The sequence below is a fragment of the Lampetra planeri genome, chromosome 41 (assembly GCF_965212315.1).
Source record: "Lampetra planeri chromosome 41, kcLamPlan1.2.h2, whole genome shotgun sequence".
Lineage (NCBI taxonomy): Eukaryota > Metazoa > Chordata > Hyperoartia > Petromyzontiformes > Petromyzontidae > Lampetra > Lampetra planeri.
In genome coordinates this window covers 7,353,779-7,373,239 of record NC_136147.1, presented here as the reverse complement: position 1 = coordinate 7,373,239, position 19,461 = coordinate 7,353,779, and the positions used below count along the sequence as shown (strand labels likewise).

Here is a 19,461-nt window from a genome sequence, read left to right as displayed (position 1 = left end):
GGCTTTAAACACGAATGTGTTTAGAGTGACTGCTTTGTTGGTGGCAGTGGCGGAAGGAGTTCTCTGCTGTTTAGGATGAAGCGTGTCAACGGCTGACAAGTGAAAATGTTGCGTCCGCGGAACGAATTAATTTCTCAACATGCAATTGCACTGGTCAACAAAAAAAATCATTTTTTTTTGGCCTGGACTTTTGCAGCTGTTTTAGACTAATTTCAGGGTGCTGATTCCAAATCTGATCTCAGATTTGCTCTATCACATCTCATTTTATGCTATCGGCATACCCCATTTTCATTGATTTTACCCGAAATTAACTCTGTCACTTATGATTGCAAGTTGTTGCGAGTCAGTGACTGCTTTAGTGTTAAAATATGGTGCTGTATTTTTAGGATAGTGTGTTTATAATATCATTTTATGTAGATATCCACATTTATTTAATATTTTTCTTCTGCAGTTTTTATTGAAAATGCAATATTTGATATCTCAAAAACCTGGTGTGATAGACAAAAACTGATGCCAGATTTGGAATCAGCACCCCAAAATTACCTTAAAACCGTTGGAATACCTTATGCCAGAAAAAGTGTGTTGACCAGTGTTATAAATCCTTTTGGGCACCCTGTATTAAACAACGTAAACTCATCTAGCGCATCACTTTAGTAAAGCTTGCACTACGTTAAATTTGGAATAAAAAGCCAGCCTTGCTGTAAGACATTGCACGGCACGATGGTCAATACATCCTTTTGTTAGAGATACATTAATCAATGTAAGAAGCACATTTAAGGAAGCCTTCCTCTTTTTAAAAAAAATCACGAAATAATGCAAGAGCATCCATGAATTCCATTGATGTGATAGCTTAAATATAGTAATTAAAGTCGTGGCATTGTTTTACATTGTCAGTGTAAAGCTCTGACTGGTTAACAACAATAAAAGCACAATTTTGGAAGCAGATGACTGCAATTTCAAGCTAAAAGCCGAACTTTGTTATATTTGGTGGAACAGAAGCATGATGCATGGTTCTAATTAAGCAACACACGCTTACATTGCACTGGAGGCGGAGAGGAAAAGAGTGTACAAGCACACTACATCAGATATAAGCACATATGACCTTTGTCCCAACGGGGTGTGCTTATATCCAACTTCTACCATATGACCATGTGTGTTTTAAAGCAAAAGGTGGTATTGTGTCTCATGATCCAGCAGGTCTTTGTGAACAATATTTCTAAAGCCGGACACAAATTTGGGGTGGAGGGGGGGAATATGTCTTTACTTTCCATAGCGTTATATAATCCGGATAATGCGGTATTATATTGCGCCTGAGCTATCGCACGCTGACCATTGGATGCCAGCCTTTAGCGTGTGAGCAACTCCACTCTGATGAATGCACACAGCCTGTGTTTGATATCAAGTTCACGTGGCTGCCTTTCTTAAAAGCAAGCAAAACATCAAAACGGCGTGGAAGAAAGGCTCTTTTTGTGCCACCGAAACCAAGTAAAACTCTCCTCTCCATGACCACAGAGTGACATTTGCGCGCAGGGGGTCAGCCATGTCTCGAGCATGTCTGGCAGATCCAGATTCACCCTAACCTGACCGTGACCCAATACCGTGGCTTAATCGTGGTGAGAAATATGATAGTCCGTGCTATTTTTGAAAAAAAAATGTAGATCATTCTATTAAAAACAGCGCATTTAGTGAACTGTGAAATCTCAAAATATTCACGCGGGGCACAACATGAGGATATCCTTCGGATTTATATACCAGCGTTTTATTATTATTACTGATGTTATTAACGATGTTTTAGCGTGACATGCAGTGTTTAATGCATTTCTTATGACAGGCTTACCTCAATTACATTGTTGTTTTTCCATCACTTAATAACACTCCGAGTATTAAAACATAAACACTTTCCAGTTGTATAGACTGGCAGTCGGCTTGTCGTAGTAACATTGTCAAAAAGATAATTCCTTTTCGGTAAACATCCTCGAACTAATTTGGAACGAGCATTCGAATTGGGCCTAACAACTGACAAGAGGACATAAACAAAATGAGCTTGTGATGCGATGCATAGACGTTGAATCATCTCTAGGCTGGAGTTTTCCCCTTACGATCCGTTCATTAACACATTGTATATTTATATTTAGAGGCACTTTTCTCTCAAAAATGTTTCGTAGTTTAAAATCAGAGCAAGTCTAAAAAAAAACATCTCATAGCACAGGCTACGGTACAAATAATACAACGACTTAGAAAACCTCAATTAATTTCGATTATTTCATAGTTGCACAGGATCACTCCGCAAGGCCCCCATCTGTAAAAGCTCAACAGAACCTCAACCTCTGCTCTTTTTTAATATATAAAGAAAATTGAACCAAACTACCACCGTTTCTATAGGAAGACCCAAAAGACCCGATAACAGATGTCATAACTCTTACAGCATTTGTACAGCAAACTTTGGGAATTACATATAGCGTCTTTCCATGAGGGCAGGGTGAACAGAGGCATATGTGGGAGTATGTGTGTGCAGACACAAAGACAAAGATCCCCCATGTAGCCTTCAACAGGCCGTTGGGGCAAGTGTGTTGGAGAGCATCTATGAAGGCCGGCACAATGCAAGAGGGAGTGGTGTGGCCACCCTTTCGTCTGTTTGGTGCTTATGTTTACACACCGCACCAGCTACTCATTTAAGACTGAGCCAACCCAGGGGGTAAGCTAATCGCGACTTATAATTATTCGCCGCGGCCGTCAGTCGAACTGGTGGCCGCGACGCTCATAGCTCAGCACGCTAACTACTACGCTCGTCGCTCGTGGGGAGACAAAGGCGGTCGGGAATGGCGGTGACCACGCCATGCACTTTTTGCCCCGCGCCTTCCTTTACGTAAATGTACGCACGTCGTACTTTCATGTCGTACGTGCCCAACCGTGCTAATCGTCGCTCCTCGCTAACGGCACCTGTCCCGAGGGATCTGCGTGGCTAATTAGGGGGGTGGGTGGGGGGGGAGTCGTTGTCTTTGTTCGCGTGCGCGTGTGTGTGCGTGCACGTGCGTGCGTGCATGTGCACGTGCGTGCGCGCGTGCGGCGCCATCGTTGCGCTGCAGGGCCTCGGCGCCTCTCAATTGTTGGGGAACACGGCCACCACCTCGTAGCCCTCGGGGGGCTTAACGCGCGCCCGCGCGTGCACCTCGCAGTACATGTCGCCCTCCACGAAGAAGTACCCCTTCTGCTTGAGGCAGGCGCCGCAGTCGGCACACACGAAGCATTCCGGGTGGCGTAACTGGTCTCGAACCTTCACCACCGTGCCTCTGCGGGGGGGACGAGGGGGGCAAAAGGGCACGGCAGTGGGTGACGAGCGAGCAAGCGATGCTCTAACCGTCGGTGGAGTGGAGTGGTAATGCAGCGGTTAGCGCACTGCGCTGTGAACCTGGCAAGTCTGAGTTTGATTGCCAGCCATGGTTAACTTGAGTGGTGAGTCATATCTGAATCTAAAACTATACGACTTTTTCATTTTACCAGGTAAGGCCCACTGAGCTACATAGCTCTTTTTCAAAAGCGACCTGGCCACAAATGATAGCTCAACGAAGTGGCTTATCATGTGGAAATTTGTAGCAGCCAAATACTCTGAACGCGTGTTTCTAAATGTGGAGGGAAAACCCGGAGGACCTGCAGATAAACCCACGCGACCACGGGGAGAACACGCAAACTCCAAATATACAGCAGGCGTCAGGATCGGGATCGAACTCACGACCTCCTGTGTACCAGGTGAGGGAGTTAACATCTCGCCTCCGCCGTTCCTGGGCCCCGTGCCTTCACCAACCCGCAGTCATCAGCTCGTGCGGAGGAACTCGATGAATTGTTGCATCACGACACCGCGATACTGTGGGGGGCCTTCATCCAGCAGTGGATTGATTAAAGGTTTGCACTGTAAATCTTAAAAATTCTTGGTTGATCATTGTTGATATTATTTTACGGGAGGATGCTGCTTCGAAGAATTTAGCCAATTCCATGGATTGTGTGTTGGGTATGTGGAAGGTGACTGAAGTAACTAAAAAACAGCGACACATCCGATGGGATAACACTGAAATCCCCGCACACAAATGGATTCAAGATTCCATGCCTTTGGCAATTTGGAATGTGAGATCATTTCTTGCATGCCTATTTTAAAAGTTCAAATATAATTCAATGGGAATAATAATGCAATTCCCATTGAAACCAAACGTAGCCAAATTGTCTTTGGTTATTTCGGTAAAGTCACGTAGAAAGAAAATAAATGAAATAATAGAATACGACGTTTCGATTGCAACACAAGCAACCGTCATCAGGTAGAACTAAATTTGAGAGAGACAAAACACAGACACGGAGACACACTGACAGACACAACAGAGAGAGACAACACAGAGACACACAGAGAGAAATAACCAAAGAGTAATTCCTGCAGTCACGAAAGCTTCAAATCAAGTAGCCAAATTCATTGTTTTTTTTACTTGTAGTGCAGCCTGCGTTTGTCATTTTCGTATATTTATTTTTATTCTTCACAAAAGATTTTTCGCACACTTAAAATCGATTTATGAAAGTATTGGGTGTTTTTTTTACTTAAGAGAAGCAGAGAAGGGAAATGAGATGGGAGAGAAAAAAAAACAAATAACACAGAGAAACGATCTCCAAGATAAATTGAAAACTCTGAGGTCTACCTTGCAGAAGATTTGAATTCCTACCAGAACCCCAAATTGCAGGAGAAAATGCAGGAGATTTAAATTCCTATACGATGTAGAAGGGCATTTTGAAAGAAAAAAGCTAGAGAATTTCACGTGTCTGGCAAAAGACAGAGACGAGATAAGAGACAGAGATACAGACCGAGAGATGACGCAGACACGCACGCACGCACACAGAGATGGAATTAAATATCACAACCGAGGATGAATGGAGAGAAATGGATTCAAGAGCAGTGATAGAAAAGAGCCAGCCAGACAGACCGACAGAGAGGCAAGGCTGAAACCGGGACAGCTGTAGAAATAGGTCTGTGTTGTAGTAAAATTTACGTTGTGCCCAACGTACATCTGTTTCTACCTTGTGTGTAATTGCTTCCTTGTCAGAATGGGAGCCAGGCAGACTGCACATGGGACCCGGTGTGACACTCGTACACGGGAAAGTGTTTGAAGGACGGGCAAATGGGACGGATGGAAGGAAATTACAAGAATCTTAATTTTAGAACTTTCGTGACTGCAGGAATTATTATTTGGTTCTTTCGGTTAAGTCACGTCTAAAGATAAAATAATAAATTAAATTAAATAATTAAATTATTTAATTTAATTTATTGTTCTTTCGGTTAAGTCACGTCTAAAGATAAAATAATAAATTAAATTAAATAATTTAATTATTTAATTTAATTTCTTATTTTATCTTTAGACGTGACTTAACCGAAAGAACCAAATAATAAATTACAAGAAGTAAAAAATAAAAATGTAATCCCCTCGGCATGCCTGACGGGATCTTTAAAGCCAATGTAATGGCTTACCGTTGTAACGATCATTCCAAACCCAGATGCGGTTACAAAAACACCTTTAGAAAAATCACTACCCTTTTAACTATTCGATTTATTAAAATGAAGTCTATAAAAAATAATGGAATTGTAGTTTACGTTTGAGAGTTTTTTGCAGGATAAAAAAACGATTATTTTTTTCCAGCAGGCCATTATAAAAATTGTTAAAATAGTTCAGACTTTTTTCAGGAGGTCACGTGCAATGGAACATAAAATCGCAGACACACGCTTGGCCTTTTACGGCTGTGTTGTTACTCTTGGACAAACATTGGGTCCCTTTAAAGGATTGCACGCGGTTATCTTCCTGTTTGTTTCTACAATCCCGCACAAAATGGCAATGAGATCAAGCAACGACGCTTCGGCGTGGCTGCCCTCCTGGTAACGTTAAAGCCCGCCCCCCTCCCCCATATCTGTGAGGCTCACCTAGGGCACATGGTAAGCCATCAGCCTCCCACTTAGATAACCATGCCCATTCACTCCCGAGCCCCGGCTACATATTGAGTGGCCTCCTGGTATGGCGTTCTGACATTGGCCTCGCATGTTGCTCAAAGGCCCTGCCTGACCCCACTCTGCAATCCACACTCACTACCCAGGTAGCCCTGCCCTTTGACCCGAACCATGAGTGGAGCATGAGGCCAGGACATTTCAAACTGGGCACAAAATCCAGATTTTTTTCTCATTAAAACATCCTTTGCGCCACCAGGGACAGCCTTTCTGTATCTTAAATTGCCCCAACCGGACCACAGCATTTGGTGGCTTGATCATGACGTGGGTAGTGACAGATATATTGCAGCAACACACAACACCGCAAGCAATCCCTCTAGTTACACTTAACACACCGCTTGATTGTGAGTGCATTTACCAAACCATTGTCAATCCACTGCTGGATAAAGGTCTCACCATGCGTTATCAATCATGGGGGTCATTTGACCATACTCCACCTGGCTGTTTAGTGCAGATTGCTGAAGCATGGAGCTACAGGAGTGGCTCAGATATTGTGTGCTTGTATGTTGAACTTTTCTCGCACTGTACGGAGCCAAACCGCGCTAATTGCGAGGTGCGGAGCGTCACGACTTACACAATGCCAGCGTCGCAGCGTCCACAGATTGGCAGCTTCTGTGCCGGCGGGGAGATGGGTCCCAGCTTATTGTTGGGGGCCCTCACTGTACGGGTGCCCGTTGGCCTCTCGGGCTTATCGCCTGTTCACACGACAACAACAACAAAGACACCAAAAGGAGCCATTTGGGCTCATTAGTGCTGCGTTCCCGTGAGCACTGGGAAGTGCGTTGGCTCGGTTCCATGACAGCTGAACCTGGGCCTACTTTTTCGGGCGCCCTTCCCGTGTCGTTGTCACCCGGGCTGACGCTATAAACAAACCAACAATGACCAGGTATGGTGGTGAAGTATGGTCAAACAACCCTGCCATCAGGACCGAGAGAAGCTTAGGCAACGACATGGGGATGCCTGCGTGGTGATGGCGATGATGCCCACTACCAGTCACGACGTCACAGGATCAACACGGGAAGGGGACACGTGCACCTTGACATCAATCACCAAGTTCACATTTGGGGGCCATCTTAGTCTGAAAACCATGTGGCTTGAGAAGCCTTCATCCAGCAGTGTGTTTACCATGGCAAATTATGGTGACGATGATGATATGAAGTCTATATCTACCTAGGAAAGCCTCACTGATTCTCAATACCTTTTTTTCTTTAAAATAATCCTGCTTGTAATAATATAAGTATTTTGAGTTATTTAATTCAGCCTGACTCAGCTCCACGAGGCAAAATTTAAGAGGCGTATTAATTGATTGGCAAGAGGCAACCCATCCCTTCCAAAGAAGGGAGGAACATCTTCTAGTATTCACTGAGAGAAATTCTATTGAAGTGACTCAAGAAATATGCCTGTGGTCATCTCCAATTAGTGCCATCTCCTGACATAATTTGTTCCCCTGCTGATTGACGTAGTTCAGAAAGGGCATTTTGTCGTCTCACTCCGTGAATTCCAATGGCACAACTGGTATATCATTTGCGAGGTGGGAAAAACAACAAAAAGAGGTAAACCTGGGCAACCCATGTTTGTAATTGTAATTTTACAAGTTATTTACAACTCTTGGATCTATGCATTGTTTGACAGGAGGCAGTGTTTTGTAAAACAGGAGGGAGGCCAAATTACGTGGAACACCAGGTAGCAGAGTACTAGAAAAATACATTGGAAACAATGTTATTAGTTACAACTCTTCGTGAATCTACTGCTGGATGAAGGCCCCCGCCCCCCATGGAGATTGTGTGACCATACTTCACCACGTTGATTCATGTGAGGATAGGAGGATACGAAACCGGTCGAGATATCACACATCACTGACATTAACCATGGTCGGTGGGTGGGTTCATAGTACAGTGTGCTAACAACTGTGCCACCAATCCAGACATCACAGTGCTGTGTCGTAATTCATCTTCGGCAGCAGCAGCAGCAACCATGGTCAATCCACTGCTGGACAAAGGCCTTTACCAATCCGCCACCATCTCTCACGATCGTACAATGTAACGTTTTATAACACGCGCAGGTAAATGGTTGCGTGTGCTAGTAACTTGCGTCACGTTTCGAGTTTCTAGCGGTACAGTCGAGTGCTTGGCAGCCGAGAGGGAGTCTGTGAGGGTAATGTGTGCCCAGGCAATAAATTCACTTCATTAATGTTCGAGGCACATGGCACCATATTAGTACATGTTTATAAAATGCTTTAGCGCTGTGCGGAAAAATGCTTTTCGCGTACAGGTATGTATTGCTTCAAGCGTGTGCAGAGAAGTTAAAAGCATTATTAAATCCGCGTCATCTACAAAATAATATACATTTCCTGCATGCAAATGCTAATGCTTGAACTTTGAATAATTTAGCATGCGATTGAAATACTGGGTGGTGCAGTGGTTAGTTCATTGTGCTACGTGGGTTGTTTGACCATCACGAATATATAACAATAACAAATCAGTGGTTTGCGTCCCCAGCAACTTAAGTATAAAATATGGCCACGGATAACATCAGTGGTGAATCATATCTGAACCAGTCCTGGTCTACCGTGTTACCAGTCCATACTGACCAGCGTAGTATGACCTAACAACCCCCCACGACTGAGAAATACAATCAGAAGTGGATTGACAGGGGGCTGTAAATCGTTATTTCTATTTATGAATATATTTTAGGGGCCCAATCAGTCCATCATCCTTCGGAGGTGAATAAAATAGATACCACTTTGTGGTACCTATTCAACGCCATCTATTCTATGGAGAGACTGGCTCCTGCCAAGGGAATGTGGAATTGGCTCAAGGGCCTCATTGAAAGAAGGAGATGTGCCGAGTATGTTGTTTTTATAAACTTTTTCAGCTTAAGAAAATGAAGAGAATATTCTTCTTACAAAAATTATCTTGCGATTTCCAAATATGGTTATTATAAAATGTAGGACCTATGGAAAATCCTGGGATATTTGGGGAACGTTTATGAGGATATCATTTAAAATGCTGAGTTTCTTTCATGCTTTTAGTCGCCGTGTTTTTATTTTAATGAGTATGAATTAAAATCCAGACGTGACTTGTACGTCCATTTCTACTCCTTAAGTTTATATTCAAGTTTAAGAAATCTAATTACACGAGTCAAACAAACCTGTTCAAGAATTTGTGCAACTGTAACTGAATTTAAAAGTGCATAGAGTTGGTATGCCTTTGGGCACATTTGACATTATTTTAAGATTCAAATGCAATATTAAAGTTTAAGAAATTTCCTTTTTTCTTCTCATTTATATGGATATCACTGTATATAACATTTTATAGGAGACTCACGGGATTCATGAAAGTGGTGGGATTTACAATATAACTTTGTTCAAGTATTGAAAAGTGGTATTTCCTTTTACTCAATGACATATTATTTCATAAAGTTATATACGATTCTACACACATATATATGTGCTTGATACATTTATAGTTATATGTTCGAATTGTTCTTTAGCCTAACAAGTTATCACCGAGTCTCTACTTTTTCAGGGATAGTGTCCAGAGAAAGCCCAATTCGTACAAGTAGACAACACTCCAACTCCTAAAAATGTAGGGATGTGACCTCCTTGATGCACTGCGTCCTGCAGGCATCTCATTAGCCAAACAAAAAACTTTAACATTCATTACAAAAAATAATGTTAGGTTTCGTACAAATGTCTATGAACAAATCGGATCTCAGAAGCTGCCTGGGTCTACCAGGTCTTGTAGGTTAGGACTGCAAGGTGACCGGGACATTACATGAGAGCAATGGAAACTTGAATCCATCTGTGCGGAGCTTTGAGCGTTGACTCTCAGGTGTGTGGGGGTTTCTACGGTTATTCTTGTCTCGTCCCGCAAGCCAAACAGTTATGAATGGCAAGGCCAAACATTCCGATGCAGGACCCTCCTTAAAAGGAGCCTTGAGTCTCAGTAACGCCTTTCTGGGTAAATAAATGGCATTATAGTCGTATTGTTTATCTTCATAATCCTGGGGCTAGCTCAGTTCATCATCATCATTATTTTCCCCGCGTGGGTAAAACGAGTACCACCCCAGCGAGGCTACACCACGTTTTTTTTTAGAAGCAGACATGAAGGGTATTGTTATTAAAGCCTGACCAGATTTAGGCCCATGAATAATTTCACGAGAAGATTCATAAGGTTTATCATTTAGACACAACGTTGTGCAATTTATTACACGCTGTCAAATGCATTTAGGGGGCCAGGGTAAATCTTATTCAATCGAAACTTTGAAGATCAAAGCGCACTTGCGTAACAGTTCTGCGGTAAGCACGCTCAGTGGTATCCCTCAGTAGTTAATTTGGCGAGTTTACGTGCGCTTTGAAAATAATTGACCAGATTCAGCGGGATAAAAATGTCCTTTAAAAGAAAAGAAAACGCACTCCTTCCATGCAATGCATGGGACCAACAACCTGGTATGACGCATCTGCGAGAGACATTCCATCGAATGGCACTCTGCGGGCCCTGCCCTTCTGCTCAAGCTTTCTCTTCCGACGGTCTGACGTGACCCCCGCATACCACGCTCTGCCATCGGCAGGAAACAAGCTGTCAAGCCAATTAGGGTCAATCAGTTTTCCGTCTGCGCGAGCCAGTGAGCGGCGGGGGGGGGGGGCAGGAGTACATGGTGCTTTCTGGACTGTTGCCCTCAGACAATTCAACGGTGCAAAGGGAGAATTGTTTTAAAAAAAATACACTGCGATTTTTTTTTCCAACGCAGCATGCACATTTCGGTAAATGCAATGCTTCTAATCAAGGTGGGCTGACTACCCAAGACGGTCGCAGCCTAGTCCACTGGTGACTGTACAAACAATGCATGACACTAAATTCGTGTTTTTCCCCAGCTCTGAGAATTAAACACCATTTGCTCGACTCTCATGTGAAGAATGTTACACTCTGTGTTAGAGTGTCCCCCAACCGTGTGGACAAGAGGTCCCTTCAAATAAGCTCAGACGTGGCTCAGCGGTATCCACTTCTGCAGGCTGTCCTCTTACTCAAAGGGTCACACAGCTCCGTGAGAGATCCAAATGGATTATTTTTCTCATTGCATAACATCAACGGCATCAATGGAATACAACTGGGAATAAACCCCTGTCTGATAATGATCACAGGTGGGTCGCCACCAAGATAATATTCCAGAATCCTTGCGGTCATGGCACAGCACTCTGGCTCAACCACTATGTGGCTTCTGCTACCCAGCCACCTCTTACTCGATGTTTACCGCAACTCACTTCGATCAAATCACCCAGAATGCACCCAATCTCATCAGATCTCTGAAGCCAAGCTGGCTTGAGCCTCGATTGCGAGCGAGCACAACGTAAGATGTTGTTATAGGCTGCCGTGGTGGTAGGCGGTGGGCAGCAAAATCCATTGTTGCGCTGTACTTCTACGCTCTTACATCTACGTTCCTGAGCTTCACAAACCCTGCACTGACTGGCTCGGTGAAACGAGGCCAGAGTCCAGTCGTGGCTGGACATACTTAGTAAACTTTCCACTGAGCTATCACCTCTTTTTCAGAGGTGGCCTGGCCACATATAATAGCTCATGGGCGTGGATTTTATCATCGCATGTGGAAATTTAAATTAGCAGCCAAATAATATAAGCGCATGCTTCTAAATGTGGAGGGAAAAACTGGTGGACCTGGAGAAAAACATCCACGCGACCACCACGGAGAGAGAGGACACGCAAACCCCAAAGCCGTCAGGCTCGGTGATCGAACCCACGAAACCTCCTGCGCACCAGCCGAGGGAAACGTCATCTTTTTTTTTACTTAAAATTTTCGTGACTGCAAGAATTCATATTCTTGGTTCTTCCGGCAAAGTCACGTAGATAGAAAACAAAAAAATCAAAAATATTAAATAAAACTAATAAAATACATTCTAGATTTGAAGCTTTCGTGACTGCAAGGAATCATCTTCTTAGGTTTTTTCGGTAAAGTCACGTAGAAAGTAAAATAAAATAAAAACAAAAATCACGACGTTTCGGAGGCAACACAAGTCTCCGTCATCAGGTGGGACCGTCACAGCCAGATTAGCTGTATCAAGTGAGGCAATGATTCAAGATGTAATCCCTTAAAAGCGAGTTGAGGGGGGAGGGAGAGGGAGGGGGGAGCTCATCAGACTATGGTAGCCAATGAAAGGAACGTATCGGGAGGGAGGGGGGGCGAGGCCAAAAGGGTGGGCGATAGACGTGGAAGCGCTTGTGCGCAAGCGGCCAATTACTGCACACGCCAACACAATGGAGCGATTGTGCGCAAGCGGCCAGCCACTGCACCCGCCAACACAATGGGCAGAGAGGAGGAGGGGAGGTCTAATACACATGATAGACAAAAGAACGAAAATGATGATGGGTACAAACTTAGGGGGAGCTCATCAGACTATGGTAGCCAATGAATGGAACGTATCGGGAGGGAGGGGGGGCGGGGGGGGGGCGAGGCCAAAAGGGTGGGCGACGGACGTGGAAGCGCTTGTGCGCAAGCGGCCAATTACTGCACACGCCAACACAATGGAGAGAGAGGGGGAGGGGGGGTCTGATACACATGATAGACAAAAGAACGAAAATGCCCATGTTTATACCAATGCAGTAATTGGCCGCTTGCGCACAAGCGCTTCCACGTCCGTCGCCCACCCTTTTGGCCTCGCCCCCCCTCCCTCCCGATACGTTCCTTTCATTGGCTACCATAGTCTGATGAGCTCCCCCTAAGTTTGTACCCATCATCATTTTCGTTCTTTTGTCTATCATGTGTATTAGACCTCCCCTCCTCCTCTCTGCCCATTGTGTTGGCGGGTGCAGTGGCTGGCCGCTTGCGCACAATCGCTCCATTGTGTTGGCGTGTGCAGTAATTGGCCGCTTGCGCACAAGCGCTTCCACGTCCGTCGCCCACCCTTTTGGCCTCGCCCCCCCTCCCTCCCGATACGTTCCTTTCATTGGCTACCATAGTCTGATGAGCTCCCCCTAAGTTTGTACCCATCATCATTTTCGTTCTTTTGTCTATCATGTGTATTAGACCTCCCCTCCTCCTCTCTGCCCATTGTGTTGGCGGGTGCAGTGGCTGGCCGCTTGCGCACAATCGCTCCATTGTGTTGGCGTGTGCAGTAATTGGCCGCTTGCGCACAAGCGCTTCCACGTCCATCGCCCACCCTTTTGGCCTCGCCCCCCCTCCCTCCCGATACGTTCCTTTCATTGGCTACCATAGTCTGATGAGCTCCCCCCTCCCTCTCCCTCCCCCCTCAACTCGCTTTTAAGGGATTACATCTTGAATCATTGCCTCACTTGATACAGCTAATCTGGCTGTGACGGTCCCACCTGATGACGGAGACTTGTGTTGCCTCCGAAACGTCGTGATTTTTGTTTTTATTTTATTTTACTTTCTACGTGACTTTACCGAAAAAACCTAAGAAGATAATAAAATACAATTAAAATAAAAAAATAAAATAAAAAAAATACATTAAAAATATTTCAATTATAAATTAGAAACAATAAAACGTCATCTCCCTCGCCGCGCAGACGCGGCGGCGCACGGCGTGAAGCGCGGACGCTCACCGTTGTACTCCAGCATGTCCTGCAGGAAGCGGAAGGACGTCGACTGCTTGGGCTGGCTCTCCACCTCGGTGATGTCGAGCAGCATCTTGTAGACGTCCGACTCCGTGTCGACCTCGCCGCCGCTGCTGCTGGATCCCGCGCGCCGAGCGGCGCCGACCGCGGCTGCCGCCGTCGCCACCGCCCTCTGCGCCTCGTTGCTGCGGAGGAAACCCGGTCGTGAACTTTGGGTCGAACCAAACGGAAGTTCTTTCGAGGCACGGGTCGCAACTCGGTGCGGTGGGGAGCGCAGTTTGTGTTCTAAGCGAAATGAACGCGGCCTCCCGATTGGCGCGGTTGGCTACGTATGGTGCAGAAAAAGTTCAACACGCGTACGCACGTACAACGCAACTTCACGTGGTACAATGCAAAGGGGGCGCAGTTGCGTTTTAATTTAGATGAACACATCATTACAACATACAATCACAATGCAATTTGGATGCATATTGCATCCAAATGTGACCTCATTTCAAGATGATGTACAGAAGTATGGGGCATAGAGAGAGGCAGTCGGTGTTAGGTCTCTGAGGGAATAGGTCTCGATCTGAGTATACGAGCATCTATGTTAATATTTCGGTCTCTATGTAAGTGTATGGGTACGTATGTAGGTGTGTGGGTCTCTACGTGGGTTTATACAATGCAATATTCACTAGCAAAGAGTTTACATGCTACCTCGTCTCAAGTCAAGACGCTGCGCAGAAGCATTGGGTATATTTATTTTATCGAGAGACGTGGTCAGGCAGAGGAAAATTTTAACATTTTGAGCTCTGGACTTGATCAGGCACGGATGGCTGAGGGAAGGGATTTTCAGACTATAAACTCAACTTTTTTTTATTTTACCATGTAGGGCCCACTGATTTTTATAGCTCCTTTTCAGAAGCGAGCTAGCCACAAATCATAGGTCAACGAAACTGACTTATCATGTGGAAATGTACACCAGCCAAAGACTCTAAACGCATGTTTCTAAATGTTGAGGAAAAAAACCGAGGACCTGGAGAAAAATCCACGCGACCACAGGGAGAGCATGCAAACTCCAAATATACCGGTGTTAGGGGTTGGGATCGAACCCAAGACTTCCTGTATTACCAGGCGAGGTAGTTAGCATCTCGCCGCCGTGGCGACCCAGACCACGAAGGCTCACGAGGAGGCTTTAATAGAAAGCCTCGCTAGCAGGAGTGGGGATTGTGTGGAGGGGAGTCGAGCGATGAGGGGAGAGGTAATTCTAGATTTGAAGTTTTCGTGACTGCAAGGATTCATCCTCTTTGGTTTTTTCGGTAAAGTCACGTGGGTAAAAAATTTAAATAAATTTAATTAAATCACGACGTTTCGGAAGCAACACAAGCAACCGCCATCAGGTGTTGACTGCTCCAGCAAAATTAGTAGTCAACACCTGATTTAATTTATTTACATTTTTTACCTACGTGACTTTATCGAAAAAAAACAAAGAGTAGGGGAGAGGTAGGTAAGGGGTGGGTGACTACTGGAACACAGAGACGAGGACTACAATAAATGGAATATATTGTTGTTTTTTGTCTAACGTCTTCACATGCAGTTGTATTTAACCTCTACGTAAATACTAACTGGTGGAAACCATTCAAGGCAGTCTTCAAATCATCTCAATTTGCGGTCACTTGTAGCAAAGATGAAGTGTAATAACTGTAACTCGCGTGCCTTGCATGGACCTAAATTCCTAAGTCATAATTTACAAATAACAAGCAACCTAAACTGTAATAATCATGTATGCTCTGGGATACTGTACAAAAGTACACACTGCCCTACTTTTGAAAATTAAACGACATGGTCTGTAATATTCACCAGACTATGCTTTGGCAATTAAACACACGAACTTCGAGGTAACAGCAAGACACAAAACATTACATCTGTCTAAATCATCCGTGCTCTCGCTCTTCCCCATATATATACAAATATGAATAGTTGCACGCAAGCAAGCGACATGAATTAAAAGAAAAACCAATGCATATTTTCCACACTTTTTTGGCCCAGCTTCAGAGTGGCCAATGCCCAACAGCTGATTATTTTCCTTTAAAACACCAAAGATGGATCTGATAACCCACCAACGGTAAAGGAATGCATGTTTTTTTAGACAGGGCCAGACATAGCCATCCACAGCTGCCGGGACAGGAATGACAAACACCGCCAGGCCCCTCTCCGTAGAGCAGCCCCTGGATCTCAAGGCTGGAAAATGCTGAATAACTTCCAAGTGCGGCAGCCGCTCTCAGCGTCTGCAGTGGCCACAGTGGCGGCTGGGACACGGCAATTTTCCAAATGCGTTTCCAAGACTCGGGAAAGCACTGCCAAGATGCGTCAAAGGGGGGCTTTGAGTGTTGCAATCTTTCAGAGCAATTTTTCCAAGCTACTGATATCCGCTGTTGTATTTTCCTAAGGATTTATACGACTAACTTGTCATACCACATTGCAACTAACTCGATTGTTGTGCTGTAAAAATAATACTTTGATAATATTCTGCCCTTCATCAATCCATTGCAGGTTGAAGGCCTCCCCATGTATGTAAGTTGAACGTCTTTCGCACTGTACGTAGTCAACAGTGCTAATCGGAGTTGTGGGGGAAAGACAACAAACTAAACACAAAAAAACTGTTCTAAAGAAAAGTTTTTAATCCAGATGATTTTCAAGTGCATAGCTCCAGTGGCTGCCTAATATCGGGAGGAAGAGCGCTCCAATCGGCCGCAGAAGCGTATCTGAAAGTGCGCGATACAGTCGCTGTCTGTTTGATGGGCAGCCAAAAGCCGTGCACCCATGCCATGTCAGTTGTGGGTGGGATGGTCAGTGTGGGTTGGTGACTGACAGAGACAATGCAATGATACAAGTTGGATTTACACAACATCTAAATACAAATGCATCCTGAGACATTGTGTAAAATAGTGGGACGTGCATCGCAGGGAACAGAAGGACTATACACTGTATACATTTAAGATAACTTATTGTTTACACTATGAGACCTCCTTTACCAGTGGAAAAATATAGTAATATGTTTTTACCCTTTCAACTGGTACAAAAACTGACACCTTGTTTTCAATAACCACAACACAAGCAGTCAAAATGCGCCTTTTGGCGGCATCTGGTCAAACACCAATGGAGACTAGGCTTTAAGAAAAGCTGTCTCGGGTGTGGACCAATCAACTTCAAGGGCAGTGCATATCATTATCATCATCAGAGTTGTTTCTTTTTGTTTGCATTTTGACTGCTTTTGTTGTGGTTATTGCAAACATCATGCCTTGTATAAAGGTGTCAGTTTTTGTACCAGTTGAAAGGGTAAAAACCTATTACTATAACTTATTGTTTTTATATGAATGTAATAATTCTACATTCATTTTAACTGGGATGTGTTTTTATATTTAGTTTCCACTTCATTTTGAGTTTCAAAAATGAGATTGTTACGCGGATGATGAGACAAATTTTATTCCACTATTTAATTGGCGCTATGTACCTGATCTTGATTTGAAGCTTTGGTGACTGCAGGAATCCATACTCTTTGGTTCTTTAAGTAAAGTCACGTAGATAGAAAATGTATAAAAAAAATATCACGACGTTTCGATCGCAACACAAGCAACCGTCATCAGCTGAGACAAACACAGCAGGAGAACTGCTGACGTATACCTGGTTTGTGTTTGTTGGATTGACCGTGGCTGATGGTGACAATGATGGCAAACTATTATTTGGGAAGCTCCTAAGAAGCCACGACCATGCCAACTTTTAACCTCGGCTTAAAATTCTGAAACCTTCGAACATTAAATCAGTTCTCATGCTGTTGAATCTTTTCGCGTCAACAACACAAGTGATGCTTTTAACTCCCGCCGATCCATTCTCTCCCAGAACAATAAATCAAATCCAAGGTCACGGAAATATCTGCGCGGCACGTTCAGTTCGGTGGGAGGCACGTCTCTTGCCCGATGTGAAAGGGTTTATACGCAGAGGCATGCCAATGGCATGAGTGGGTGGAAAGCGCCGTGGCTGCTCGTGGCGCGCTGTTGGGATCAAGTCACGCAGACATAATAGCAGCCCTACAAGTCCTATAAAAAGACTTGCTCACTGGAGGCAGGTAGCCAATGAACGTGGCATCTCCGCTGAAAAGTTCCGTCGCTTTCAGTAAAATGTTCATCTGCGGGGCATCTACGAGGTAACTCAAAGACACCCGGGCATCGATGGGAAAGTGAGCCAGTGGCTTGGCTGCATTCATGTTGTAAGATAGGTAATGTTTTAAAATGTTGTTTTTAAATGTAATACCGTAAGAACCATGAGTGGGCCGAGAGCGCCAACGCTAATCACATTAATGAGCGCGAGAACTTCTGCGAAAATCGCTTGCATAGCCCCTTCTTGGAAATACTGGGGGTTCCCTGCTCGTAAAATGGGAACTCTATGTGGTTTAGCCTAACAGTACCCTTGTTCCATTCCCAAATTCATTGGCATCCCAGCCACAAGTGGCATTGTGCGAGCACATTTGGCGTGCGGCACGTAGTGAGACAACTGACAAACAAGCATGGCGAGTTGGGGTGACAAGTTGGTGCCACGAATCTGGAAGGTTACATGACTCTACGCTTGTTCTGGCATCCTCACCGAGTATAGGGTACGATGATGCCACCATTCACTAGTTCACAAACACACGCAATGGAAGGACCACAAATCCTGGTGGTGACGTGCATTAGGGTAAACATCCAACAACAAAAAACCTCCCCTTTCATTAAGCTTTGAATTGCCAAGAAACCGTTAAAATTATCGAAATATTTACATTACGTTTTTGTAAATCATACTGCCTTAAAAGGACAGATATATAGCGGGCAACATTTCGGGCAATGGCCCTTTTTTCTACATCGCTCATAAATCAATTCTTCATTGCAAAACATTTATGTGCTATGAAGAAGGGCTATTTCCCAAAGCGTCACCAATTATAATTTTTTTAATTTTAATGCCACAGTGTTATTGACGAATGCGTAAAGTTTTTTGTTGTTGGTGCTTGCGTGTGCCGCTGCCACGCAGCCCAGCCAAAATAATTTATTTCGGCTTTTATTACAGCATTCCAGTTTCAATCGCAGATCAGCAGCGCGAATACGAAGGCCAGTTTTCATAAACATTTTACCCTCTTGCTGCTAATACTTTTCCACGAACGGGGAATGCGTTTTCGTGAAGCAACTTCTGCTGCCAAAATGTCGTTTCCCTCTCTTTCCGAAAATGTGCAAAAGTTTTATTACGGGAAGATATGAGCGAGGGTTGCTGGAAGAACCGAGTGCATTGGGGGAGCGCACCAGTCCCCTGGGCCCTGTTAATAACACTGTGATAGCGTTTTAAAATGTACGTACAGTACATCCGTCAAACATTACAGAGGCCTTGAATATTCGGTAATGCGCGCTCATGTTGAAGAAGGGCACTGAGAGGCAAGCAGTGTCATTCACAGCAATGCCAAGACAGCAAGCGGGAAGAGGGTTGCATATTGCAAATTAACCTTTAATTACTCTTTGGTTATTTAACCTTTAATTGTCATGCCCCAGTAAACATGGAACGGAGGACGCTCGCTCCACCGTTCCAAGGACACGCCAGAGTTGGCCCAACATTGGCACGTGCACCGGCACGACTGCGTACATGTTCGCAGTCGTGCCAAATCGCTCTCCGATGTGTATTCGGATTGTGCCGTCCGACGTTTCACGCCACGTGCTGAAGGCTTCTTCAGGACCACATCAGAGAGCTTAGCTAATCTTGCAAAAATTGCACCGATTGCAAAACTTGGTTTTGGCACACGGATATTATTGATTGTTTTTTATTGCCCAGAAAAGCCTCACTGAGTGTCGA

General features: G+C 44.5%; 1 protein-coding gene across 3 annotated transcripts in view; it reads right to left on the bottom strand.

Moving 5' to 3' along the window:
* Positions 1–1,732: 1,732 nt before the first annotated feature.
* Positions 1,733–19,461, bottom strand: part of LOC144732149 (PDZ and LIM domain protein 3-like) — a 129,822-nt gene continuing 112,093 nt past the window's right edge. For all 3 annotated transcript variants that reach the window (XM_078613476.1, XM_078613475.1, XM_078613477.1), the window contains 3 exons: positions 13,603–13,799; positions 6,603–6,723; positions 1,733–3,290 (listed from right to left, as the gene is read on the bottom strand). In XM_078613476.1, coding sequence (XP_078469602.1) covers positions 3,101–3,290; positions 6,603–6,723; positions 13,603–13,799 — 508 coding nt within the window. In that variant the 3' untranslated portion in view covers positions 1,733–3,100. The remainder of the gene's footprint in view (positions 3,291–6,602; positions 6,724–13,602; positions 13,800–19,461) is intronic.